This window comes from Nicotiana tomentosiformis, chromosome 5 (assembly GCF_000390325.3).
Source record: "Nicotiana tomentosiformis chromosome 5, ASM39032v3, whole genome shotgun sequence".
Lineage (NCBI taxonomy): Eukaryota > Viridiplantae > Streptophyta > Magnoliopsida > Solanales > Solanaceae > Nicotiana > Nicotiana tomentosiformis.
Genome location: NC_090816.1, coordinates 81,293,945 through 81,315,012, shown reverse-complemented (window position 1 = coordinate 81,315,012; position 21,068 = coordinate 81,293,945). Strand labels below are relative to the sequence as shown.

The 21,068-nt window shown below is 39.1% G+C and overlaps 3 protein-coding genes across 3 annotated transcripts; 2 read left to right on the top strand and 1 right to left on the bottom strand.

Moving 5' to 3' along the window:
* The first annotated feature begins 2 nt into the window (after positions 1-2).
* Positions 3-1,828, top strand: LOC138892666 (uncharacterized). Its single transcript, XM_070176400.1, has 4 exons — positions 3-104; positions 1,094-1,261; positions 1,382-1,497; positions 1,579-1,828. Exons 1-4 carry the CDS (start codon positions 3-5, stop codon positions 1,826-1,828), a joined length of 636 nt encoding a protein of 211 aa, XP_070032501.1.
* A 7,381-nt stretch (positions 1,829-9,209) lies between these two features.
* On the bottom strand, positions 9,210-12,492 carry LOC138892665 (uncharacterized). Its single transcript, XM_070176399.1, has 3 exons — positions 10,095-12,492; positions 9,802-9,978; positions 9,210-9,427 (listed from the first exon to the last, which is right to left on the bottom strand). Exons 1-3 carry the CDS (start codon positions 12,490-12,492, stop codon positions 9,210-9,212), a joined length of 2,793 nt encoding a protein of 930 aa, XP_070032500.1.
* Positions 12,493-14,219: 1,727 nt separating this feature from the next.
* Positions 14,220-20,398, top strand: LOC104105133 (protein mago nashi homolog). The gene is made up of 3 exons (XM_009613376.4): positions 14,220-14,573; positions 14,672-14,848; positions 20,159-20,398. The coding sequence occupies exons 1-3, from the start codon at positions 14,355-14,357 to the stop codon at positions 20,216-20,218; spliced, it is 456 nt and encodes a 151-aa protein (XP_009611671.1). The 5' UTR covers positions 14,220-14,354; the 3' UTR covers positions 20,219-20,398.
* The last annotated feature ends 670 nt before the right edge of the window (positions 20,399-21,068 follow it).

Here is a 21,068-nt window from a genome sequence, read left to right as displayed (position 1 = left end):
GAATGGTTGAGAAGGGGTTTGATGCGTACCTAGCCTTTGTGAGAGATATCAGTGCTAATACTCCTACCGTTGAGTCAGTTCCAGTAGTGAGAGATTTCCCAGATGTATTTCCAGCAGACCTATAGGGCATGCTACCCGATAGGGATATTGATTTTGGTATTGACTTGGTGCCAGGCACTCAGCCCATTTCTATTCCACTATATCGCATGGCACCTGTGGAGTTTAAGGAATTGAAAGAGCAGCTTCAAGAGTTGCTTGATAAGGGTTTCATCTGGCCGAGTGTCTCGCCTTGGGGTGCTCCAATTTTGTTCGTGAAGAAGAAGGATGGCTTTATGCGGATGTACATTGATTATAAGCAGTTGAACAAAGTTACAGTCAAGAACAAGTACCCATTACCACACATTGATGACTTATTTGACCAGCTATAGGGTACTAGAGTGTTCTTAAAGATTGATTTGAGGTCAGGGTATCATCAGCTGAAGATTCAGGACTCAGATATTCCGAAGACTATTTTCAAGACTCGGTATGGTCATTACGAGTTCCTTGTGATGTCATTTGGGCTGACCAACGCCCCAACAACATTTATGCACTTGATAAACAGTGTATTCCAGCCATATCTTGACTCATTCATCATCGTGTTCATTAATGACATCTTGGTGTATTCCCACAGCCGGGAGGATCATGAGTAGTATTTGAGGATCGTGCTCCAGACATTGAGAGAGAAGAAGTTATCTGCAAAATTCTCAAAGTGTGAATTCTAGCTTGATTCAGTGGCGTTTTTGGGTCATGCGATGCCTAGTGAGGGGATCAAGGTAGATCTGAAGAAGATTGAGGCAGTTCAGAGTTGGCCTAGACTGTCTTCAACTACTGAGATTTGGAGTTTCCTTGGTTTGGCTAGATATTATCGTTGTTTTGAAGAGGGTTTCTCGTCCATTGCTGCACCTCTGACAGATTGACCTAGAAGGGTGCTCCATTAAGGTGGTGCGACGAGTGTGAGGAGAGCTTTCAGAAGCTTAAGACTGCTTTGACCACAGCTCTAGTTCTAGTTTTGCCTTCAGCATCGGGTCCATATACGATTTATTGTGATGCTTAGAGGATTGGTATTGGGTATGTCTTGATGCAAGAGGGTAGGATGATTGCTTATGTTTCACACCAGTTGAAGCCCCATGAGAAGAACTACCATGTCCATGATCTAGAGTTGGCATCTATTGTTCACGCATTGAAGATTTGGAGGCATTATCTCTGTGGCGTGTCTTGCAAGGTATTCACAGATCATCAGAGTCTACAACACTTGTTTAAGCAAAAGGACCTGAACTTGAGGTAGCGGGGGTGGTTAGAGCTGTTGAAAGACTATGATATCACTATTCTGTATTATCCTAAGAATGCCAGTGTGGTGGCCGATGCCTTGAATAGGAAGGTGGAGAGTATGGGTAGCCTTACATATATTTCAGTTTGTAAGAGACCATTAGCATTGGATGTTCAGGCGTTGGCCAAGCAGTTTGTGAGATTGGATGTTTCGGAGCCCAACAGGGTTCTAGCTTGCGTGGTTTCTCGGTCTTCTTTGTATGAGCGCATCAGAGAGCATCAGTATGACGACCCCCATTTGCTTGTCCTTAAGGACACGGTGCAGCACGACGATGCTAAGGAGGTTTCTATCGAAGATGACGAGGTGTTGCGGGTTCAGGGATGGATATGTGTGCCCAATGTGGATGGGTTGCATGAATTGATCCTTGAGGAGGCCCACAGTTCGCGCTACTTCATTCATCCGGGTGCCGCTAAGATGTATCAGGATTTGAGGCAACCCTATTGGTGGAGGAGAATGAAGTAAGATATAGTAGAGTATATGGATTGGGCTTGAACTATCAGCAGGTGAAGTACGAGCATCAGAGTCTGGGCGATTTACTTCAGAGACCTGAGATTCCCGAGTGGAAATGGGAGTATGTTACCATGGATTTCGTTGTTGGGCTCCCATAGACTTGGAAGAAATTTGACGCAGTTTGGGTCGTTGTGGACCGGTTGACCAAGTTGGAACATTTCATTCCGGTGGTGATAACCTATTCTTCAGAACAACTGGCTCAGATCTATATTTGTGAGATTGTTCACCTTCATGGGGTGCCGGTGTCCATTATCTCTGATCGAGGCACACAGTTCACATTGCATTCCTAGAGAGCTGTGCAGTGTGAGTTAGGCACACGGGTTGAGTTGAGTACATCATTTCACTCCCAGATGGACGGGCAGTCCGAGCGCACCATTCAGATCTTAGAGGATATGTTACGTGCATATGTTATGGATTTCGTGAGTTCATAGGATCAGTTCTTGTCGCTTGCAGAGTTTGTCTACAACAATAGCTACCAATCGAGTATTTAGATGGCTCCTTATGAGGCCCTATATGGGAGGCGGTACCGTTCTCCAGTTGGTTGGTTTGAGTCGGGAGAGGCTAGGTTATTGGGCACTGATTTGGTTCGGGATACCTGGGATAAAGTCAAGTTGATTTAGGATCGGCTTCGTACAACACAGTCTAGGCAGAAGAGTTATGCTGATTGGAGGATTTGTGATGTAGCATTTATGGTGGGAGAGAGGGTTTTGCTTTGGGTTTCACTCATGAAGGGTTCGGGAAGAAGGGCAAGTTAAGACCTAGGTATATTGGTCCTTTTGAGGTCCTTGAGAGAGTGGGGGTGGTGGCCTACATACTTGCATTGCCACCCAGCTTATTGGCATATCACCCAGTGTTCCATGTTTCCACGCTCCAGAAGTATTATGGTGATCCATCCCATTTATTAGATTTCAGCTCAGTCCAAGTGGACAAGGATTTGACTTACCTTGAGGAGTCAGTGGCTATATTGGACAGGCAGGTCCAGAAGTTGAGATCAAAGAATATTGCTTCAGTGAAGGTTCAATGGAGGGGTCAACTAGTCGAGAAGGCGACTTGGGAGACCGAGCATGATATGCGTAGCCGTTATCCCCACCTTTTCAGCACTTCAAGTATGTCTATATACTCGTTCGAGGACGAACATTTATTTTAAGGAGGTGGTTGGATTGGTTTCGGGGAGGTTTCAGAATGAACTGCGATACTTAGTCCCCAGGTTGAAAGTTTAAGTTAAAAGAGATGACCAGAGTTTGACTTTTATGTATATGACTCCGGAATGGAGTTTTGATAGTTCTGATAGCTTCGTATGGTGATTTGGACTTAGACGTATGTCCGAATATTTATTTGGAGGTCCGTAGGTTGGTTTGAGGCTTTTTGGCAAAAGTTGGAAAGCTTAAGGTTTGGAAGGTTGATAGGTTTGACCGAGGGTTGACTTCATTGATATGGGGATCGAATTGTGATTCTGGGAGTTGATATAGGTGCGTTTTGTCATTTGGGACTTACATGCAAAATTTGAGCTCATTCAGAGTTAGTTTGATATTATTCGGCGTTAGGTTTAGAAGTTGAATGTTTATTGGTTCAATAGGCTTGAATTGGGATGCGATTCGTAGATTTGATGTTGTTTGATGTGATTTAAGGCCTCGAATAGGTTCGTCTTGTGTTTTAGGACTTGATGGTATGCTTAGACGGGGTCCCGGGGGCCGCGGGTGTGATTCAGAACGAATTCCAATCCATTTTGGACTTAGGAAGGTTGTTGAAGAAATTTGAGTTTTGGTGTCATCGCATCTGTGGTGGGCTTGGCCGCAGATGGGGAGCCGCAGGTGCGGCTCGGTAATCGCAGAAGCGAACTATTCTCCACAGATGCGGAATTTGGATTGGGGAAAGGGACCGCATGTGTGGTGACTTTTGCAAGCGGACGCGCAAATGCCCCCTTGGTTTGCAGAAGCACAAGCACGCTATTTTTGGCCGCAGCAGCGGAAGTCCTAGGCTTGAATGGGAGCCGCATATGTGATGTTTCTTCCACAGATGCGAAGTCACAGATGCGACAAAATGATCGCAGATGCGGAAATCACTGGGCAAAAATAGCTTCTTCGAGGGTTTTATTTTATTCACCACATTTGGAGTTAGAGAGCTCGATTTTGGGCGATTTTGGAGGGGATTTTCAAGGATTGGATCGGGGTAAGTGTTTTTGAATCGGATGCTTATTATTCATGATACCATCATTATTTGTATCATTTAATTAGTGATTTGAGTTGAAAACATTGGGGAATTTTGTAAAAACTTTCCTAAATCATAAATTGAGGATTTGAAGGTCGATTTGAAGTCGAAATTGGATAATTTTGGTATAGTTGGACTCATATCGGAATGAGTGTTCGGATTTTATAAGTTTGGTTGGGTTTCATGGTGCGGGCTCGGGGTTGACTTTTTGAGTTAACTTTTTTTTATTTTCTTTAAAGATTGCACTTTATTATCCTCATTTGCTTCCTATGGCTTGTATTTATGGTACTAAGTTATTTTAGATAGATTAGAGCCGTCCGGGGTTGGATTTTCGTGAGAAAGGCTTATTAGTGGATGGATTTAGCTTGTTTGAGGTAAGTATCTTGCCTAACTTTGTGTGGGGGAACTACCCCTTAGGACTTGGGTTGATTTGTGCTATTTTGATTATGTGAAAAATGTGTACACGAGGTAACGAGTGAGTACACGGGCTTATATGTGGTACTTTGAGTGATTTAGACTCTTAGACTCTTTCAAGCATTTAATTAGAAATTGTAATATCATATTATATCTTCCATTGTTAAATTGCTCTTACATGCTTTACTTGATGTTGTTGTCATATGCTCTATCCCTTATTGTCAAACATGCTCTTATATGCCTTAATTGCCTTTGTTATGTCTCTTATTGTCATGTTACCTCATTTATTGTCAAGTTATTCTTATTTGGAGTTGTTATTACAAGTTGTCATTTCGTGGGAGTACCTTTATTTTGAGTTATTGAAGCTGAAGTTATGCAAGCTATTATCACATTGAATTGAAGTTGTTGATTATTGAGATATCTTTCCTTGTTGAGTAATTCTCTCTCATTTTGTTATTACTGAGATTCTTGTTCTTATTGTGGCTGAGCTATGGGCTATATGTTGTGGTAACTTCGGTATTGTTGATTTTGACAAGTTGTGGCATATGGGCACTTGTGGTGCGAGTTGTTATTGTGTTGTGATATTGATGCGCATGCGGCAGTATAAGGATAGGGGTTAATGTGCATGCGACGACATAAGGTGGGAATCTATGTGCGTGTTGCTAGTAAGGGAATTACTTGAAGCCACGTGGCGACATAAGGGGGCTAAAGTGCATGTAGTTATTTCGGAAACAATATTTTCAAGAATATCTAAATGTAAGTCTCATGCGGTGGTATAAGGAAAGGTTGTGATTGTGAATTGTGAAATGAGGTTATAAGGCGTGGTACCTCGGTTGTGATTCTTGTTTTACATTCTATGTTAAAAAGGCTTATTGTTTGAATAGTTGTTGTTGTTTCCTTCATTGTCCTACTTGTATTTGTCCAATTTGATAACTTGTTGTTCTCATCATGTGTTCACTTCTTGTTGCTTTTACCGCCTTAATTTTCGTTGTTAGCTTACCTTATTGTATTGCTTCATTTTCATTATTTTCTCGCTTTCATTATTAGACTATATGATATTTTGTTCGGTTTTTCTTATCCTAGTAGGTGTCTTGACCTGGCCTTATCACTACTCTACCGAGGTTAGGCTTGATACTTACTGGGTGCAGTTCTGGTGTACACATACTATACTTATGTACATTGTTTGTGCAGATCCAAATACATCTGCTCGTGTCGGACACTAGTGATCATTTAGTTATCTTTCCGGAGACTTCACGGTACACTTACTCGACGTCCGCAGGCCTTGAAGTCACCTTGAGTCATTACTTTTACTACTATTTATCTTCTACTTAGACATTGTTGTATTAGAGATACTTAGATTATTTCTGTAGAGCTTATAATTATGTTCCACCGATTTTGGAATCTTATTACTGATGTTTCTGATTTGTGGTTATTACGAGCTTATTCGGTTTATTTTATCATCTTAGTTCGCTATTTCTGTTAAGTTATTCATGAATGTTAGGCTTACTTAGTCTTAGAGACTAGGTGCCATCACGACTACCTTAGGTTGGATTTTGGGGTCGTGACAAAGTGCCACTTGAGCATACTTCTTGTACAACATATGGTCCATCCCACTTAGCAGAGAATTTTCCTCCAGATCAACGAGAGGTAATAATAGGCCTTTTTACCAGAAGAACTTGGTCACCCACTTGGAAGGATCTAAGGCGAACCCTTTTATTAAAAGATCGAGACAGGCGAGCTTGATAACATTCAAGGCTTTGTTGAGCTTCTAGCCTCTTTTTGTCAAGAGCTTTCAATTCTTAAAGGCGTAACCGAGCATTTTCTTCATCGGTGAGTCCTTCTTGAATGGCAAGTTGGAACGATGGGATTTGACGCTCAAGTGGAAGGACTGCTTCAACTCCATAAACAAGTGAATAAGGAGTCACCTATGTTGGTGGGCGATATGTGGTTGTATATGCCTAAAGAGCTTCTTCCATTCTCTCATGCCAATCTCTCTTAGACTTTGATACAACCTTTTTCAACAAGTTGCAAAGTATCTTATTAAATGCTTCAGCAAGTCCATTGGCAGCAGCATAATACATGGAGGAATTGCTTTGCTTGAAGCGAAAAAGATCACATATTTCCTTCATCAACTTGTTATCAAATTGCTTACCATTGTCCGTCAATATATATCGAGGAATGCCATGAAGTTAGCCACATTTTCCTTCTGTACTTCCTTAAGAGAAACAACTTCAACCCACTTTGAGAAGTAATCAGTTGCGGCCAAAATGTACAAATTTCCATTAGAAGACTTTGGCAATGGACCAACAACATCCAAACCCAAGCATCGAATGGACAAGAGGCAACAGTTGGGTGCAATACTTAAGGTGGTTGATGTATGAAGTTAGCATGAAATTGGAAAGCTTTACACCTTCGAGCGTAATCTAAACAATCTTTCGCCATGGTTGGCCAATAATACCCCATTCTTTTTTTTGTGGAAATGAAGTTTTTGCCTAGATTGATGTGCTCCACATACTCCAGAATGTGCTTCTTCCAATACTTGAAGGGATTCATCAGCCCCCAAACAACGTAAGAGCACTCCATTAAATGATCTTCTGTAGAGTGTATCTTTGTAATAAAGAAAACAAGGGGCTTACCTTCGGATTTTTGTCTTCCTTCTTGGATTTTCTCGTAGTATTCCATAACAAAGATATCGATTAGTGGTTGTCACCAATCTTCAATTTCAACCTCAAGAACGACAACAATGCTCAACTTTGCTTTCTTCTTCTTCGTAGTCATTTGGTGGAGGAACTACCCATCTTTGGCAAACGGCGACTTGCGTTTGATCAAGCAAAGATAATGTAGAAGCTAAGGTTGCTAATGCATCAACTCTCTTATTTTCCTTTCTCGACATGTGTTGAATAGTTACCTCTCCAAGCCAACTTACCAGTCTTTGAGCATATTTGTGGTATGGGACCAACTCTGGCTTCTTGACCTCATAGCTACCCAAAATCTGGTTGATCACTAACTTGGAGTCTCCAAAAACTTGTAGTTGCAATTATTTCATATCCACAACCATTTCAAGCCCAAGTATGAGTGCTTGATATTCAACAACATTATTAGAGCAACATTGTGTCAGAGTGAAAGAATACGGCAAAACCTCTCCTTGAGAAGTGATAAACACTATTCTAGCGCCAGCTCCATCACGATGTACAGCGCCATCAAAATACATCTTCCAAGGAGGTTGAATTTCGGTAACCATTGCATCTTCATCGGGCAATCATCAGACAACTCCCAATCATCTGGAATCATATGGTCAGTTAGGAAGTCTGCTAATACTTGTCCTTTTACCGCCTTCTGAGGAACATACACAATTTCTAATTGTTGAAATTGGAGGTACCACCTCGCCAATCGATCACTTAGGACAGGTTTAGATATGACAAACTTGATAGGATTCGCTCTTGAGATGAGTCGCACAATGTGAGCTTGGAAGTAATGCTTTAGCTTCTGAATAGAGAAGACAAGTGCCAAGCATAACTTCTCGATAGATGAATACTTGAGCTCATTTGGCGTCATCATCCTACTCAAGTAATAAAGTGCATTTTCTTTGCCTTTATTGTTTCCTTGAGCCAGAAGTGCTCCTACTGACCTTTCTTGTGTTGAAATGTATAATATTATTGGTTTTCCAGGTATGGGGGCTGCCAGTATTAGAGGCTTCACCAGATAGGACTCAATGCTTTCGAAAGCATTTCTGGAAGCTTGGTCCTATTCAAAAGGAACCCCTTTCTTCATGAGGCGAACGGTTGCAATCTTCCAGCCAGATTCAAAATAAATCTTCTAATATATGCCAACTTACCTTGTAAGCTTTTTAATTCATGAATATCCTTAGGTTCGGGCATTTTTAAGATAGCATACATCTTAGCTTGATCAATTCGATACCTCGGTGTCGAACAATAAAACCGAGGAACGTCCTAGAAGTAACTCCAAAAGCGCACTTCAACGAATTCATTCTGAGCTAGTATCTCCAAAACCGTTTGAATACCATCCTCAAATCTTTTAAGTGATCATCTCTCTTCCTTGACTTTACCACCAAGTCGTCAACATAACACTCCACGTTTTTATGAAGCATGTTATCGAAAATATTTTATATGACACGTTGATATGTAGCACCAGCATTTTTCAAATCAAAAGGCATTACCTTGTAGCAGTATATACCTTTAGGGGTGTGAAAGGCGGTAAGTTCTTCATACTTTGGTGCCATGCAAATTTGATTATATCAAGACGAACCATCCATGAAAGACATCGCCTCATATCCAGTCGTGGCATCAATCATGAACTCTGGTATGGTAAGAGAAAATTCATCCTTAGGACAAGCGTTATTTAGGTCTCTAAAGTCAACCCAAACTCGGATTTGGCCATTCTTCTTCCTTATAGGTACGATACTTGAAATCCATGTAGGATACTTAACTTCATGAATAAAATCAGCCTCAATAAGCTTGTTAACTTCAGTTTTAATCAAGGTAACCGGTTCTGATCTGAAGCAACGTTGTGCTTACTTCACGGGACGAGCGCCTCGTTTGACAGCAAGATGATAAACATCCACCTTGGGGTCTAAACCTGGCATCTCTTTGTAACTCCAAGCAAATATATCTTTGAACTCCTTAAGTAGCTTAATATATTTGCTCTCTTCATCACCAGTTAGAGAGGCACTTACATATATGGGCTTTGGATCTTAAATAGCTCTGAGATTGACTTCTTTTAGTGCATCAACCTTTGTCTTCACCCCTTCTTCAAGCTCAGGTGGTGCATTTTTAGCATCTTCATCCTCTTGAGGATCACCATCATTGAAAGATGTGTGATGATATACATGAATATCAAGGCACTTTTCCTCGACTTCCATATGAGATGAAGCATTTTGTTTGTCACGAATGGTGATATGATATGATGACCCTACAGTTTCTTAATCTTCCTCACGTTCTTTATATGGACTATAGTATGAGCCTTTACTTTGGGGACCTTTCCGCATGAAACTACAAGTTGTGTCTCTCGCCTCATTCTAGAAGGAATCATACTCGGGCAATCTATGGTAAAAATCTCCTTTTTAGCGAAGATAGGTGCTTCGATCCTTCTATTACTTCCATGACATTTGTGTTCCTTATTCAATTGTCCTAACCTATCAAAGAATGAGGTCCTTGGTTTCATAAGTCGATCAAACACATAAGGCTTCTCATTAAATGTGGTAGACTTTGCTTTAGTAGTAATGTAGTTACAGCTTGCCCTTTTTATGGAAATACGGATTGGCGCGGGTTGTTTATAACCCAAACCTTCACGTGATTGTTTTAGGGGGTACCCTTTCTCTATCATCATCTTTTGAGCAGGGTTAGAAGCTTCAGGTGGGAGCTTATCCAACTTGGATGATACATTAGGATCATATCCAGCTTTCGCTAACAATTTGTAGGCATTTGGGTCAAAGACCTCATATGTGCGCCTTGTAGGAAGTGCTAGATTTAGAAGCAATCGTGATTTGATGATTTTACAAACCCTTTAAGCAACTTTTTTAATGACTTAATTGCATTAATTTGCTTAATAGGAAGGGTCAAGTCTCCTAACACATTACCTTGTAGTTCAGAAAATGGGTCTTCAACCTTCATTGCCTTTGGAACATAGCGAAGAACATGAGTCACTTTCTTACTCGAAGATGCCTTATATATCTTGTTCCTATCATAAAGCACTTGATCTTTTTCAACCGTAATCTTTGCCTTGCCAGTTGTGACATCAACCTTCTTTGCAACACTTTTGGTTAACATCACATCATCAACCTTAACCTCTTTTGAGACATAATTCTTTAAGTAAAATTTTGCATTGGCAAAGTATGATTCAGCCTCGGTAAAGGGCTTACCATCAACAACTATCTCCTTTTCAACCCCATCTTCCCAGTACTTCAAGCATTGATGGTAGGTGAATGAAATCACATTGTTTTCGTGTATCCATGGCCTTCCTAACAAGATATTATATGAGCTTTTTGCATCGATCACGTGTATCCATGCACTCGAACGCATATCTCCCATATTTATTTCTAATTTGATAGCCCTTATAGCTCTTTGGCCCCCTTGATTGAATTCTTGAATCATCAAAAGACTTTCACATAGTCCATCCATCGGTGTGCCAAGCTCTTTGACATTATGAATTAGGAGAATATTGACACTAAATCCATCATCAATCAAGATTCTACTTACTCTTCGCTCACACACAAATCCAACCATAAACAAGGGACAATTATGGTGTGTTTCACCAAGCAAAAGATCATAATTAGTGAATGTAATTTTTGCATCACAAGTGTCCACTTCTTCAAATGGACGCTCAGTGAGTTTTTCAAAGAATGAAAGCGAAAGCATTGATGGATATTCCTTCTTTGTCTCTTCCCCATCTACCTTACAATAAGATTCTACTTGCACGCATAACCGGCTTGGCATGAATTCTTCTAATGTCACTGGACGACATAGCCTTTGATAGTGATTCTCCTCCATTTTTATTTTCTTCCGATCCTTCTTTATCATTTTCTTCTTGGGTCTTTTCTCCATTTTTTCCTTAGTCAATTGCTTACTTGATTCCCTTTGTGAATTTGTCTTGCAGCGTCTCCGTCGAGTCACAAGAATCCAACCTTCATCATCAGTTTGACCAGCATATGATTCATTTTTCTCTTGAGATCCTTCCTTCACTATTACTTTATTTACTATAGGGAGAAACAATGATGTGTTCACATTGATAGGCTCAAAGTCACCAAATTTAATCATCTTTGGTGGTGATGTAGTTTGGATACCCTCACATTCATGTACTTCGGCAAAATTGAAAAGGATAATGGGATCAAGTGAACCAAAAGTGACGGAGACTTGATTCGAACTTTCCTTCTCATCCCCGAGCAAGATTTTTCCTTCAGCAGCCAAGTCCATGATTTTCTCCTTGAAGATGAAGCACTTTTTAATAGGGTGGCCAATCAACCAATGGTACTTGCAATAATTTGGATCATTAGTCATTCCAGCTTCGTCTGGATGCTTTATTTCGGGAAACTCAATGAGTTTCAACTCAAGGAGTTCTTCAAAAATTGTTGGAACATCAGAGTCCAAGAATGGATATTCTTTCGCTTGCATTTCCTTCATAGTTAACTTTCGGCCAGCTTTATCCTGTAAGGAAGTTGTCTTCACACTTTGCTTCTTACTCGCTTTTGTAGTGACCTTTAATGGCGAGACATTAATATTCATTGATTCCTTTCTCTCAGACTTTGGCACAAACTTGCCTCCTTTCTTTATTTCTTGTTTATCCTTTCCTTTGCGAGGTTCATAAACAGGTGGTCCTTGATTTTTACTTGAAGACATGCTTAACTCCATATCATGAGCACGTGCAGCTAATTCTTCAACAGACTTAGGCTTGATACCCTGTAGTATGTAGCGAAGTCCCCAATGCATTCCTTGGATACACATTTCTATTCCAGAAGTTTCACTAAGTTTGTCTTTGCAGTTGAGGCTTGCATTCCTCCATCGATTGATGAAATCAATGACTGGTTCATCCTTCCATTGAAGCGTGCTTGTGTGCTCAACCATGCTTACAGTTCGTCTTGTGCTACTGAAGCGATTGAGAAATTCATGTTCAAGTTGCTCCGAACTATCGATAGAACCTGCCTCGAGATCAGTGTACCAATCAAAAGCATTTCCTTTTAAGGAGCAAACAAACTGCTTGACAAGATAATCTCCATAGGTTCCAACATCATTGCAAGTTTCAATGAAGTGTGCAATGTGTTGCTTTGGATTTTCTTTACCATCGAATTGTTGAAATTTTGGAGGTTGGTAACCCCCGGTCATCTTCAAACTATCAATTCTCGAAGTGTATGGCTTCACATATGCGAGAGAAGACTTGGCAGTAACATCGTACTTGTCTTTGATAGTTCCCATAATGAAGTCTTTCAACTGGTCGATGTGAATTACCCCGTTAGATGAAATCTGAAGTTCCTTAGGTGTCATTGTTTGCCTTGCAGATGAGTCTCCTTTATCTTACATCATAGGGAGATTTCTAGGTGCATGACTTGAATCTCCCTCCATCATGCTTTCAACTCTATCTGTCATCTTGACAATTTGATTGTCTTGATCTTGCATATGCTTCGTTAACCCTTCAATTGCCTTTGTTAAATTTGCAAGTTATTCTTCAACAGTTGAAGTATTAGTCACTATTGCTTGGATAATCGTCGTGGATGCTGGAGCAAAGCATGGATTTTCTCTTACACCATACTTCGAGTGTAACAACTCACATGGAGTGATTGGAGCAGATCCAACAATCAAGACATCATCATCATATTGTGTGATGAGATTCTTAGATTTAGATGGGCTAAGTAGAGCCAATGTCTTCTCAACTATTTCAGTAATGTTCGCTCCTTCTTCTAGTTCAGTTGAAAAGATTGTTGCCCCATTTGAGGATCGAAAATCAAAGATAGGAACTGATGTAGATGACATTTTAAATGCTTGTTGTCCCAACAAGTTTGCTTTGTTCCTAGTGATAGGTCCTACGCTTTCCATAGTAGCGTCCAATAAGTTTTCCACATCAAAGGAAAACTTGGAATCCGTCGCCTTAGCAGTAGTGAATTTGAAGTTGGTCTTCTTAGGAACCATTTCAATGTTCTTTAAAATTGGTAATTGAAGAGATGAGAGGTAGAGATTGTCCCACTAGGCGTGCCGGAAATTTATAACAATAAATTTCCGGGTCGAGAAAAATAAATAATCAAGACTAGAAAATTGCGTAACAAATGTAGTTTTTGATTTCAATAAATGTTAAATGTTACAATCTCTATGGTATTCCTCTGATTCTTCAAGAATGTAAACTATCTTGATGAGCTTGGTTTTGATTTGATTCAAGGGCTTGTAAAGCTTGGTCTTGAACTTGAATTTGGATTATCCGCCACGAAAAAGTAATTTGATCTTGAACGCCTTGGTATTTGATTTGCCTTCGTTCTTGATCTTGATCTTGTATCTTGAGTGCTTGAACTTGTAGCTTGTAGCTTGTAGCTTGTAGAGAAAACTGCAGCCTTTGATCCACGAGCTCTCTGCTTGCTTCTAGTTCTCACTTCTGGTGTCTTTTAGCTTTATGAAGACCTCTATTTATAGTTATAGGGAGTGGTGTGGCTCTAAGATTTGATTGGTCCGTTTGAATTGATCAATACCATCTTGACACTTGGCACAATTCTACTAGTTGTTGATTTGACTTGGTATATCACCTTTTCTTGACACATAGCATGATTTCATTGGCTCATTTATTTGACTTGTATTGCCACATCATTTGACATGTGACATAATTTTATTGGCTCGTTCCTTTGACTTAGAACGCCACATCACTTGACACGTGGCATGAGCCTGGGCTTTAAGATGGGCTAATAGCCATTTGGACTTTGGGTTAGTAAGATGGGCTCGTCTTTTGAACTCTAACTAAATGGGCTAGCCTGAATAAAATTGGACTTTAATTTAAATCCACATTGGGCTTAAATAATTTTAATTTGAGCTTAATATTTATTGAATTTAGGAATTTATCCAAATTTAATATGAATTTTAATTCCACAAAATTTATTTATTTACAAATATCAAATAGAATGTATGACTAATACAAGTATTAGTCATACATAGATTGAAAAAATATACCAAACAAGTAATTAATAAAATGCATGCATTATTTTTTCCTACACAAACTTTTGTAAATTTGGCTATTGTTTAAATAGAGTCCTAAAAAGGGGCAAGCAGTGCACGTCGCCCTGGCATTAGGGCCAAAGAGGGACGACGCTCCATTGTGGCCTTCGGATACAGTTTAGTCATAGTGGTTTGAGGGCAGAAGAATCAGAGAAATGGCGGAGTTGGAAGACAATGGCGAGTTCTACCTGAGGTATTATGTCGGTCACAAAGGGAAATTCGGGCATGAGTTCTTAGAATTCGAGTTTCGTCCCGACGGCAAACTCCGTTATGCCAACAACTCCAATTACAAGAACGATACCATGATTCGTAAAGAGGTTTTCCTTAACCCTGCCGTACTCAAAGAGTGCCGCCGCATTGTCGCCGATAGCGAGGTTTTAACCTTTCCCCTCCAGTATTTATATATTTTTTCCATTCTCTTTGCCTATTAGGTTTTGTTATCTGGTAATTTGGGTGTTTATTTTGTTTGTAGATTATGAAGGAAGATGATAACAACTGGCCTGAACCGGATAGAGTTGGGAGGCAGGAGCTTGAGATAGTGATGGGGAATGAGCACATATCATTCACTACATCTAAGATTGGTTCACTGATGGATGTGCAAACCAGTAAAGATCCTGAGGGACTTCGTATCTTCTATTATCTTGTTCAGGTAGTTATTGCAAGCTTCATTTGCCCCTATTTTATGTTTTGGATGAAATTTTTTAAGTTAATTCTCAGCATAGTTATTTTGCACCAAGTGGGTGCAAAAATTATGCAGAGTAATTTGTAGATATGGTAAGGGGAGATGCTCGATAAAAGAGATAAAATGCAAAATTGTTGCAGGCTATCAACAAACTAGTGCACGTACATATTCTCACGAACACACATAAAGGAAAAAAAGAAGAAGAGAAAAGATGCAGTTCACCGACTCACTTAATCTAGTATGGCAACTCTGTTCAAAAACTTCACTTGTTTCTTCTTTCGAAATGTAGTCATATACGCTACGGGAATTGATAGTTTCAGATTGAGATTTAGTGTTTACTTCGCTTTAACCTTCATTAGAGCTATATAGGGCAGGATGGTGTGAGAGTTCAGAGTAGATTCGTATAGGGAGTTACTGAAAGCATACCACAAAATCCCGTTTCTACTCTGTTGAAAATTGAAATGGTCCTCTCAATTATGAACGTATTATCCAATTGCTGAATTGCCTATGAAATTAATTTCAGTAACTTCCATCTTCAGATAGGACTAGATATACCCTCCTATCAAACTCCAAAGTCAGTATGTTTGGAAATACTCTTTGCATTTGCAGTTGGATTTGGTTTCTAAGGTTACTGGTTTATGCTACAGTTGGGTTGACTAGTTGTATCATTTAATTCTTGTTCTCTTGTCACCACCTTGACCACCACTTCCCTTCCCGATTTGGTCATGATGTAAGAGAGGAGTCTAATTGTTCTTGGAGAAAGAGATCAAATTGACTAGGAGTAACGAGGAGAGTACTTATCCCCAGGAAATAGGAAACAAGGTGAAGAAAATTTCTCTTTCTGGATTACCATTTGACAACATTTTCATCGTTAATATCTCTTGGTAGAGCATTTAGTTTTTCATACTATACTAGTTTGGCACAAAAATAGACCAGGACTGGGTTGATGTTAAGACTGAAAAAAAAAACTACCCATTTTTTGACATAGCTGTCATTCTTCTCCTCCATTCCCTTTTATCGCCCCTCCCTCACATTGCTGCTCCTAGTCATCCCATCCTTCATTGTTATGCCCCTTAAAGCCTATGATTTTGGTTTAGTTGTAAGAGCGCAACGTGTAATGTGAGGAGGCGCATGTCAGGGGGGTCAAATTGTGCTGCAGACAAAAGCCTAGTATTTAGGTGGAGAAGGGTAGAGGGATGGGCCCATCATCTATCGAGTTTTGAACGTGCACAACCGATACTCAGGGGTTTCTTGATTATAAAAAAGTAGAGGAGTGGTAAGGGATGTGTTGGGGGTCTGGAGGGAGTTGAGTAGGAGAATGGCGAATAGGAAAGGCCAGTTTGATGGGCCAATGGGAAGTAGAACAGGCTGCAATAGCATGCTATGTCAAAGATAAAAAAAAATTAATAAAAGATGGGAGATAAAAGAACTACCTTCGAAAGACAAATGAAAAAAAAAGGAGGATTGACAAAGAAGAAAAAAAGGGGGTAAAAAGCAAATTGTGATACTTCCTACGCATTATGCAACTCTTTGGATCACGGAGTGGGAGGATGGTTCTGATTATGCTTGCAAATTGTGTTTGGCTTGGTTTTCTCATTATCGCTTCATGTGGCTGATGTTTGTCTCTTTCTTTCTTAATCTTTGAACTGTTTTCCTTTCTTATTTTCTCTTCCTTTTTAAGCAGTTGACATTGTTTCTCTTTATCTTTCCTTTAATTGCTTTCCTTTTCTATTTTATCTTGCCATTTAATTTCTTTTATATTTCCATTACTCCGTCTTTCTTATATGCCTTTTTTCTTTTTTCTTCTTTCTTTATTTGCTTTTACTTTTTTAGTTCCCCCCCCCCCCCCCACCCCCACAACCACACACACACAAAAAAAAATCCTATCTACTTCCCAAAACAAAACTAATTATTTCCTCACAACAAATCGCTTTTTTTTTTTATTTTTTATCTTGGAGATAAATTTAGTGTAAACAACAATGTTATTATTCATCTCATGCTGAAGATGATTGTGAAAATAATAGTTTTTTAATGATAATATTAATTAAAACTTGTAAAATATCCTCACCCTTAAGTTTGGTAGTAGCAACTGTACTGAGTACAGTGTACTCTAAAGACAGTGAAGTACCCAGGAGTTCAAAATTTGAACTCCTGGATCTGCCACGGGCCAGTATCAGAATATGCAATATTCAAGAATATTAGAATGGTGGAGGTTTTGAATGGAGGCCCTCAGCAAATGGGATGCTTGGCAGGGGATTTTAAAAATTTATTCTAACAAATAGGAGGGCTTTGATGAAAGATAGGGATGCTGAGTCCATGATGATTTTTTTCGTAGGATGGAATTAAAGGATACTGAGTTCTATTATTCCATAGAGTTGGACACTAGAGACAATCACCATCGCCAGTCAATTCTGCTTTGGAGTGCATTGATACCATGAAGATGTTACAACATATAGGTAGTTGTTCCCTTTTTGGATTTGTCCTATGTGAAGCATCCCTCCAAATATTATATCAACTGATAAATGTGAGAGCATCAATGCATCCATATACTAGTTAGAGGGGTGCTTCCCGTAACATAAATCAAAGTACGAAACAACGACCTATACGTTTCAACATCTTCCTACAATATTAATGCACACCTAAGGAGAATTGACCGACGATGGTGATTAATCCTACAATAATGCAAGCAACATACTATACCTATTCACTAGATGTGGTATCAAAGCTAACTACTTCGTAGAAGTCAGAACAAGCATCTTTTCCTTGTGGATGAATCCAAACTACGTTTTTTAATCTACCTTCAGTGTCGAGCTCCATGGAATGATAGAACTCCGAATCCTTTAATTCCATCTTTAAAAAAAATTCATCTAAATACAACATCCCTTTCTTCCATCTGAAGCCTTCTATTGGTTAGAATAAATTTTTTACAGTCCCCTACCAAGCATCTCATTTGCTGAAGGCCGCTATTAAAAACCTCCATCACTCTAATATTCTTGCATATTTTGACACGGGCTAATATCATTTGCCTTAAGTGCTCTTCATTGGCTTTATTACTTTTCTATGCCTAGCCATAAGCCCAGACATATCATGGTATAATTCATTGTTATGCATATTTTACACCTTCCTTAAATGATACACTCCTTCATCCGTTATCACGATGTTAACTCTTCCCTTGCATTCAATTCTCTCGCTGTGCTTGCTGCAACTAGTCTTGCCTTCTTTGTCACATGTGAACATAACATACTTACGGTAATCGCCATCTAGGGTTTTAATTGTTTCTAACACCACTAAATTCTTTGACTTTGGCATGTTTCATGTCAAATCAAACGCCTTATTTAGACTTGAATAAGTTGGTTGTATTATTGGGTATGCTAATATTTTTGACCTATTTTTTAGTATTATTACGTTCTTCAATATCATTGTTCGTCAAATCAGTGACTACACTAGAAGAATTAACTTTGGCTAAAATAGAAATATGACTTCCCTATGACCAGAGAGGTTGCATATCTTGTAAAGTATCTCTAGCGATTATTGTGTGATAGTGCTGTAAGAATGTTAATCTTCTTCATTAACTCTTTCCATGGTTGGTAGAAATGATAATAAATGAGAACTCTCCCCCTTTAAGGCTAAAAATGTGTTTGGTGGGAATTAATGAGAACTAGCTTTCAACTTTTAACTCTTCCTCACTACAATGGAGAATAATGGCAAGGAAAAGGGAAAGAAAACTCCATACAATACAAGGGAAAAGAAAGCTTACATAACATGACTACCTATGCTAGGTAGGTACATAATTATTTGTCATTCTTTCTAGTAGTCAACTTTTATATTGGAATGGATGTTCTCAAATTTGGAGGGAAAACAAAAACGTGTGAGGGAGAGTGAGGGGGTGTCTTCACGCATCTATGGAGTTTGAGATGTCGTCAAGAATGCCTGTTTAGTCGAAGGGTATAATTGTCATATCTCTATCATACTTGACATTTAGATATGTTGAAATCTATGATTTATTTTTTTATGCGAAATTGAACGTGGAATAATAATGTGTATTAGCAATAAGGGGAATAAGTTATTGAAAGATAAAAGTGCCCGTCGTAATTCATGTATAACAACCTCCTCAATACTGATTCCTGCATAACAAGGGGGTGTCTTCACGCATCTATGGAGTTTGAGATGTCGTCAAGAATGCCTGTTTAGTCGAAGGGTATAATTGTCATATCTCTATCATACTTGACATTTAGATATGTTGAAATCTATGTATTATTTTATGCGAAATTGAACGTGGAATAATAATATGTGTATTAGCAATAAGGGGAATAAGTTATTGAAAGATAAAAGTGCCCGTCGTAATTCATGTATAACAATCTCAATACTAATTCTTGATAACAATCTCCTCATTATTAATTACTGCATAAATAATCCTTGTATAACTGGTATATAAATCGAACAACCCCTAAAAATGCAGTTGGTTTAAATAGAAATATCAGGATGAGACGTGCCAATATATTACAGGCTTTGACATGCAGTCCTTGCCTATGCAAACACATTGTATCCCAGACCTACACTTGTGAAATTTTGTTATCCTCTTCCCGTCTTCCCTTGAATGGTCGATTAAAGCTCCAAATGAATTCCATGTTCTTTATCAGTAGCCATATTCTTCCTTGTCATTTGTTATCAGCAGCCATATTCTTTTAATTGAAATAATCAAATAGCTTTAGAATCAAACATGATATTAGCTCTAACTAGGGTACACGACTGGAAGTCAGCACGTAGCTTGCTTTTAATAAATGCTGTAGCTCAGGCTTTTTTGAAGCTACATTCTAGTCTGGTAATGATAATCAGTCATTTGTATTATAAGAGGATTATTAAATGTAATGTAAAAGCTTTGTTGCCGCAGACATTCAATTACAATCTTCAAGCCTTCAAAGCAGATAATAAAAATACAAGGAGGTTAGAGGATCAGGAAAACGAATTTTGGGGGTTTGTGTGTGGGGTGGGGTGGGGTGGGGGAGAATCTCTTGCTTTAAAGGAAAGTTTCTGCTTTGGCAGATTTCTAAAAGGAATTACAGCTTGTTTCCTAACCCCCTCCCTCACCCGAAAAAGAGAAGAAATAAAACACACGGTTTCCGCTGCTCTAAATGCATTTTTGGAAAAGATGCTGTATTCACTTGCTTGAATCATTGGTAAACCAATTGATGTTGGTTTGCACCACTGCACTTCATTCTTGGAGTTCTTCTGCCCCACTTGACTGACACCTGTTTTCTCATTATCTTGTCATTGCAGGACCTCAAGTGTTTTGTGTTCTCTCTCATCTCTCTCCATTTCAAGATCAAACCCATTTAAGTCGTGATTCTGCCGAGCTGACACTTCGGAAGTCTGTGGTTAGCTTCATGTTTCTTATGTGTTAATGGTGTATACTTGATTAGAAAAGTGTATCTTTATGGTGGTGTTTGATGAATTGTCGGAGGAACAATCTTCTTTAGACCTTATTTTGTGATGAAAGGTCCTGTTTCTCTCTTTTCAGTTTGCCCTTTATTTATGTGGCTGTTTGTCCATCACATTATTCTACCTAGTCCGTTGTTTGTGTGTTCTGGACAACAAGGGTTTATTTATTCATGTCATGTGTTAGAGTTAAACGTTAGGATTAACATCTTTTTGCCATGATAGACATGAATTAACATGTCTCACAATCATTGTGGCATGGAAGCTAGTTTTCGTACAAGCAACCTATTGCCCTTTAAAATAGAGTTTTACATACGCGGCAGAGCTGTAACATCAGACATGATAATCTCACAATCAATTGTGGCATGGAAGGTAGTTATCGTAATTTAGCACGACGTCCCTTAATGTTGCCATTAAACAGCTGGTCCTTTTATTATTCCCTTCTAGATTCTTCTTACTAGTTGTAGCATTTACTAAGAAGAAAGTGGAAAGCTGATCAATGAATTGGGATGAAAATTGAGATTAGAATTTAAATTTTAGTACTGACAAAATATTAGGTGATTTTTCCACTTTTGTCTAGATTTTGGTGGATAGAGTTATTTAATTGGTGGATAGAGTTATTTAATGCTTGTATTGATGAGATGTAGCAAGTATTGGATCAAATTGTTGAGTCATGAGTCTCACGAGGTGCTGCGCACATATTGGTGCTAGTTCAGGTTTAGCTGGTCTTCCTCCGTTTGTCACGTGTAGT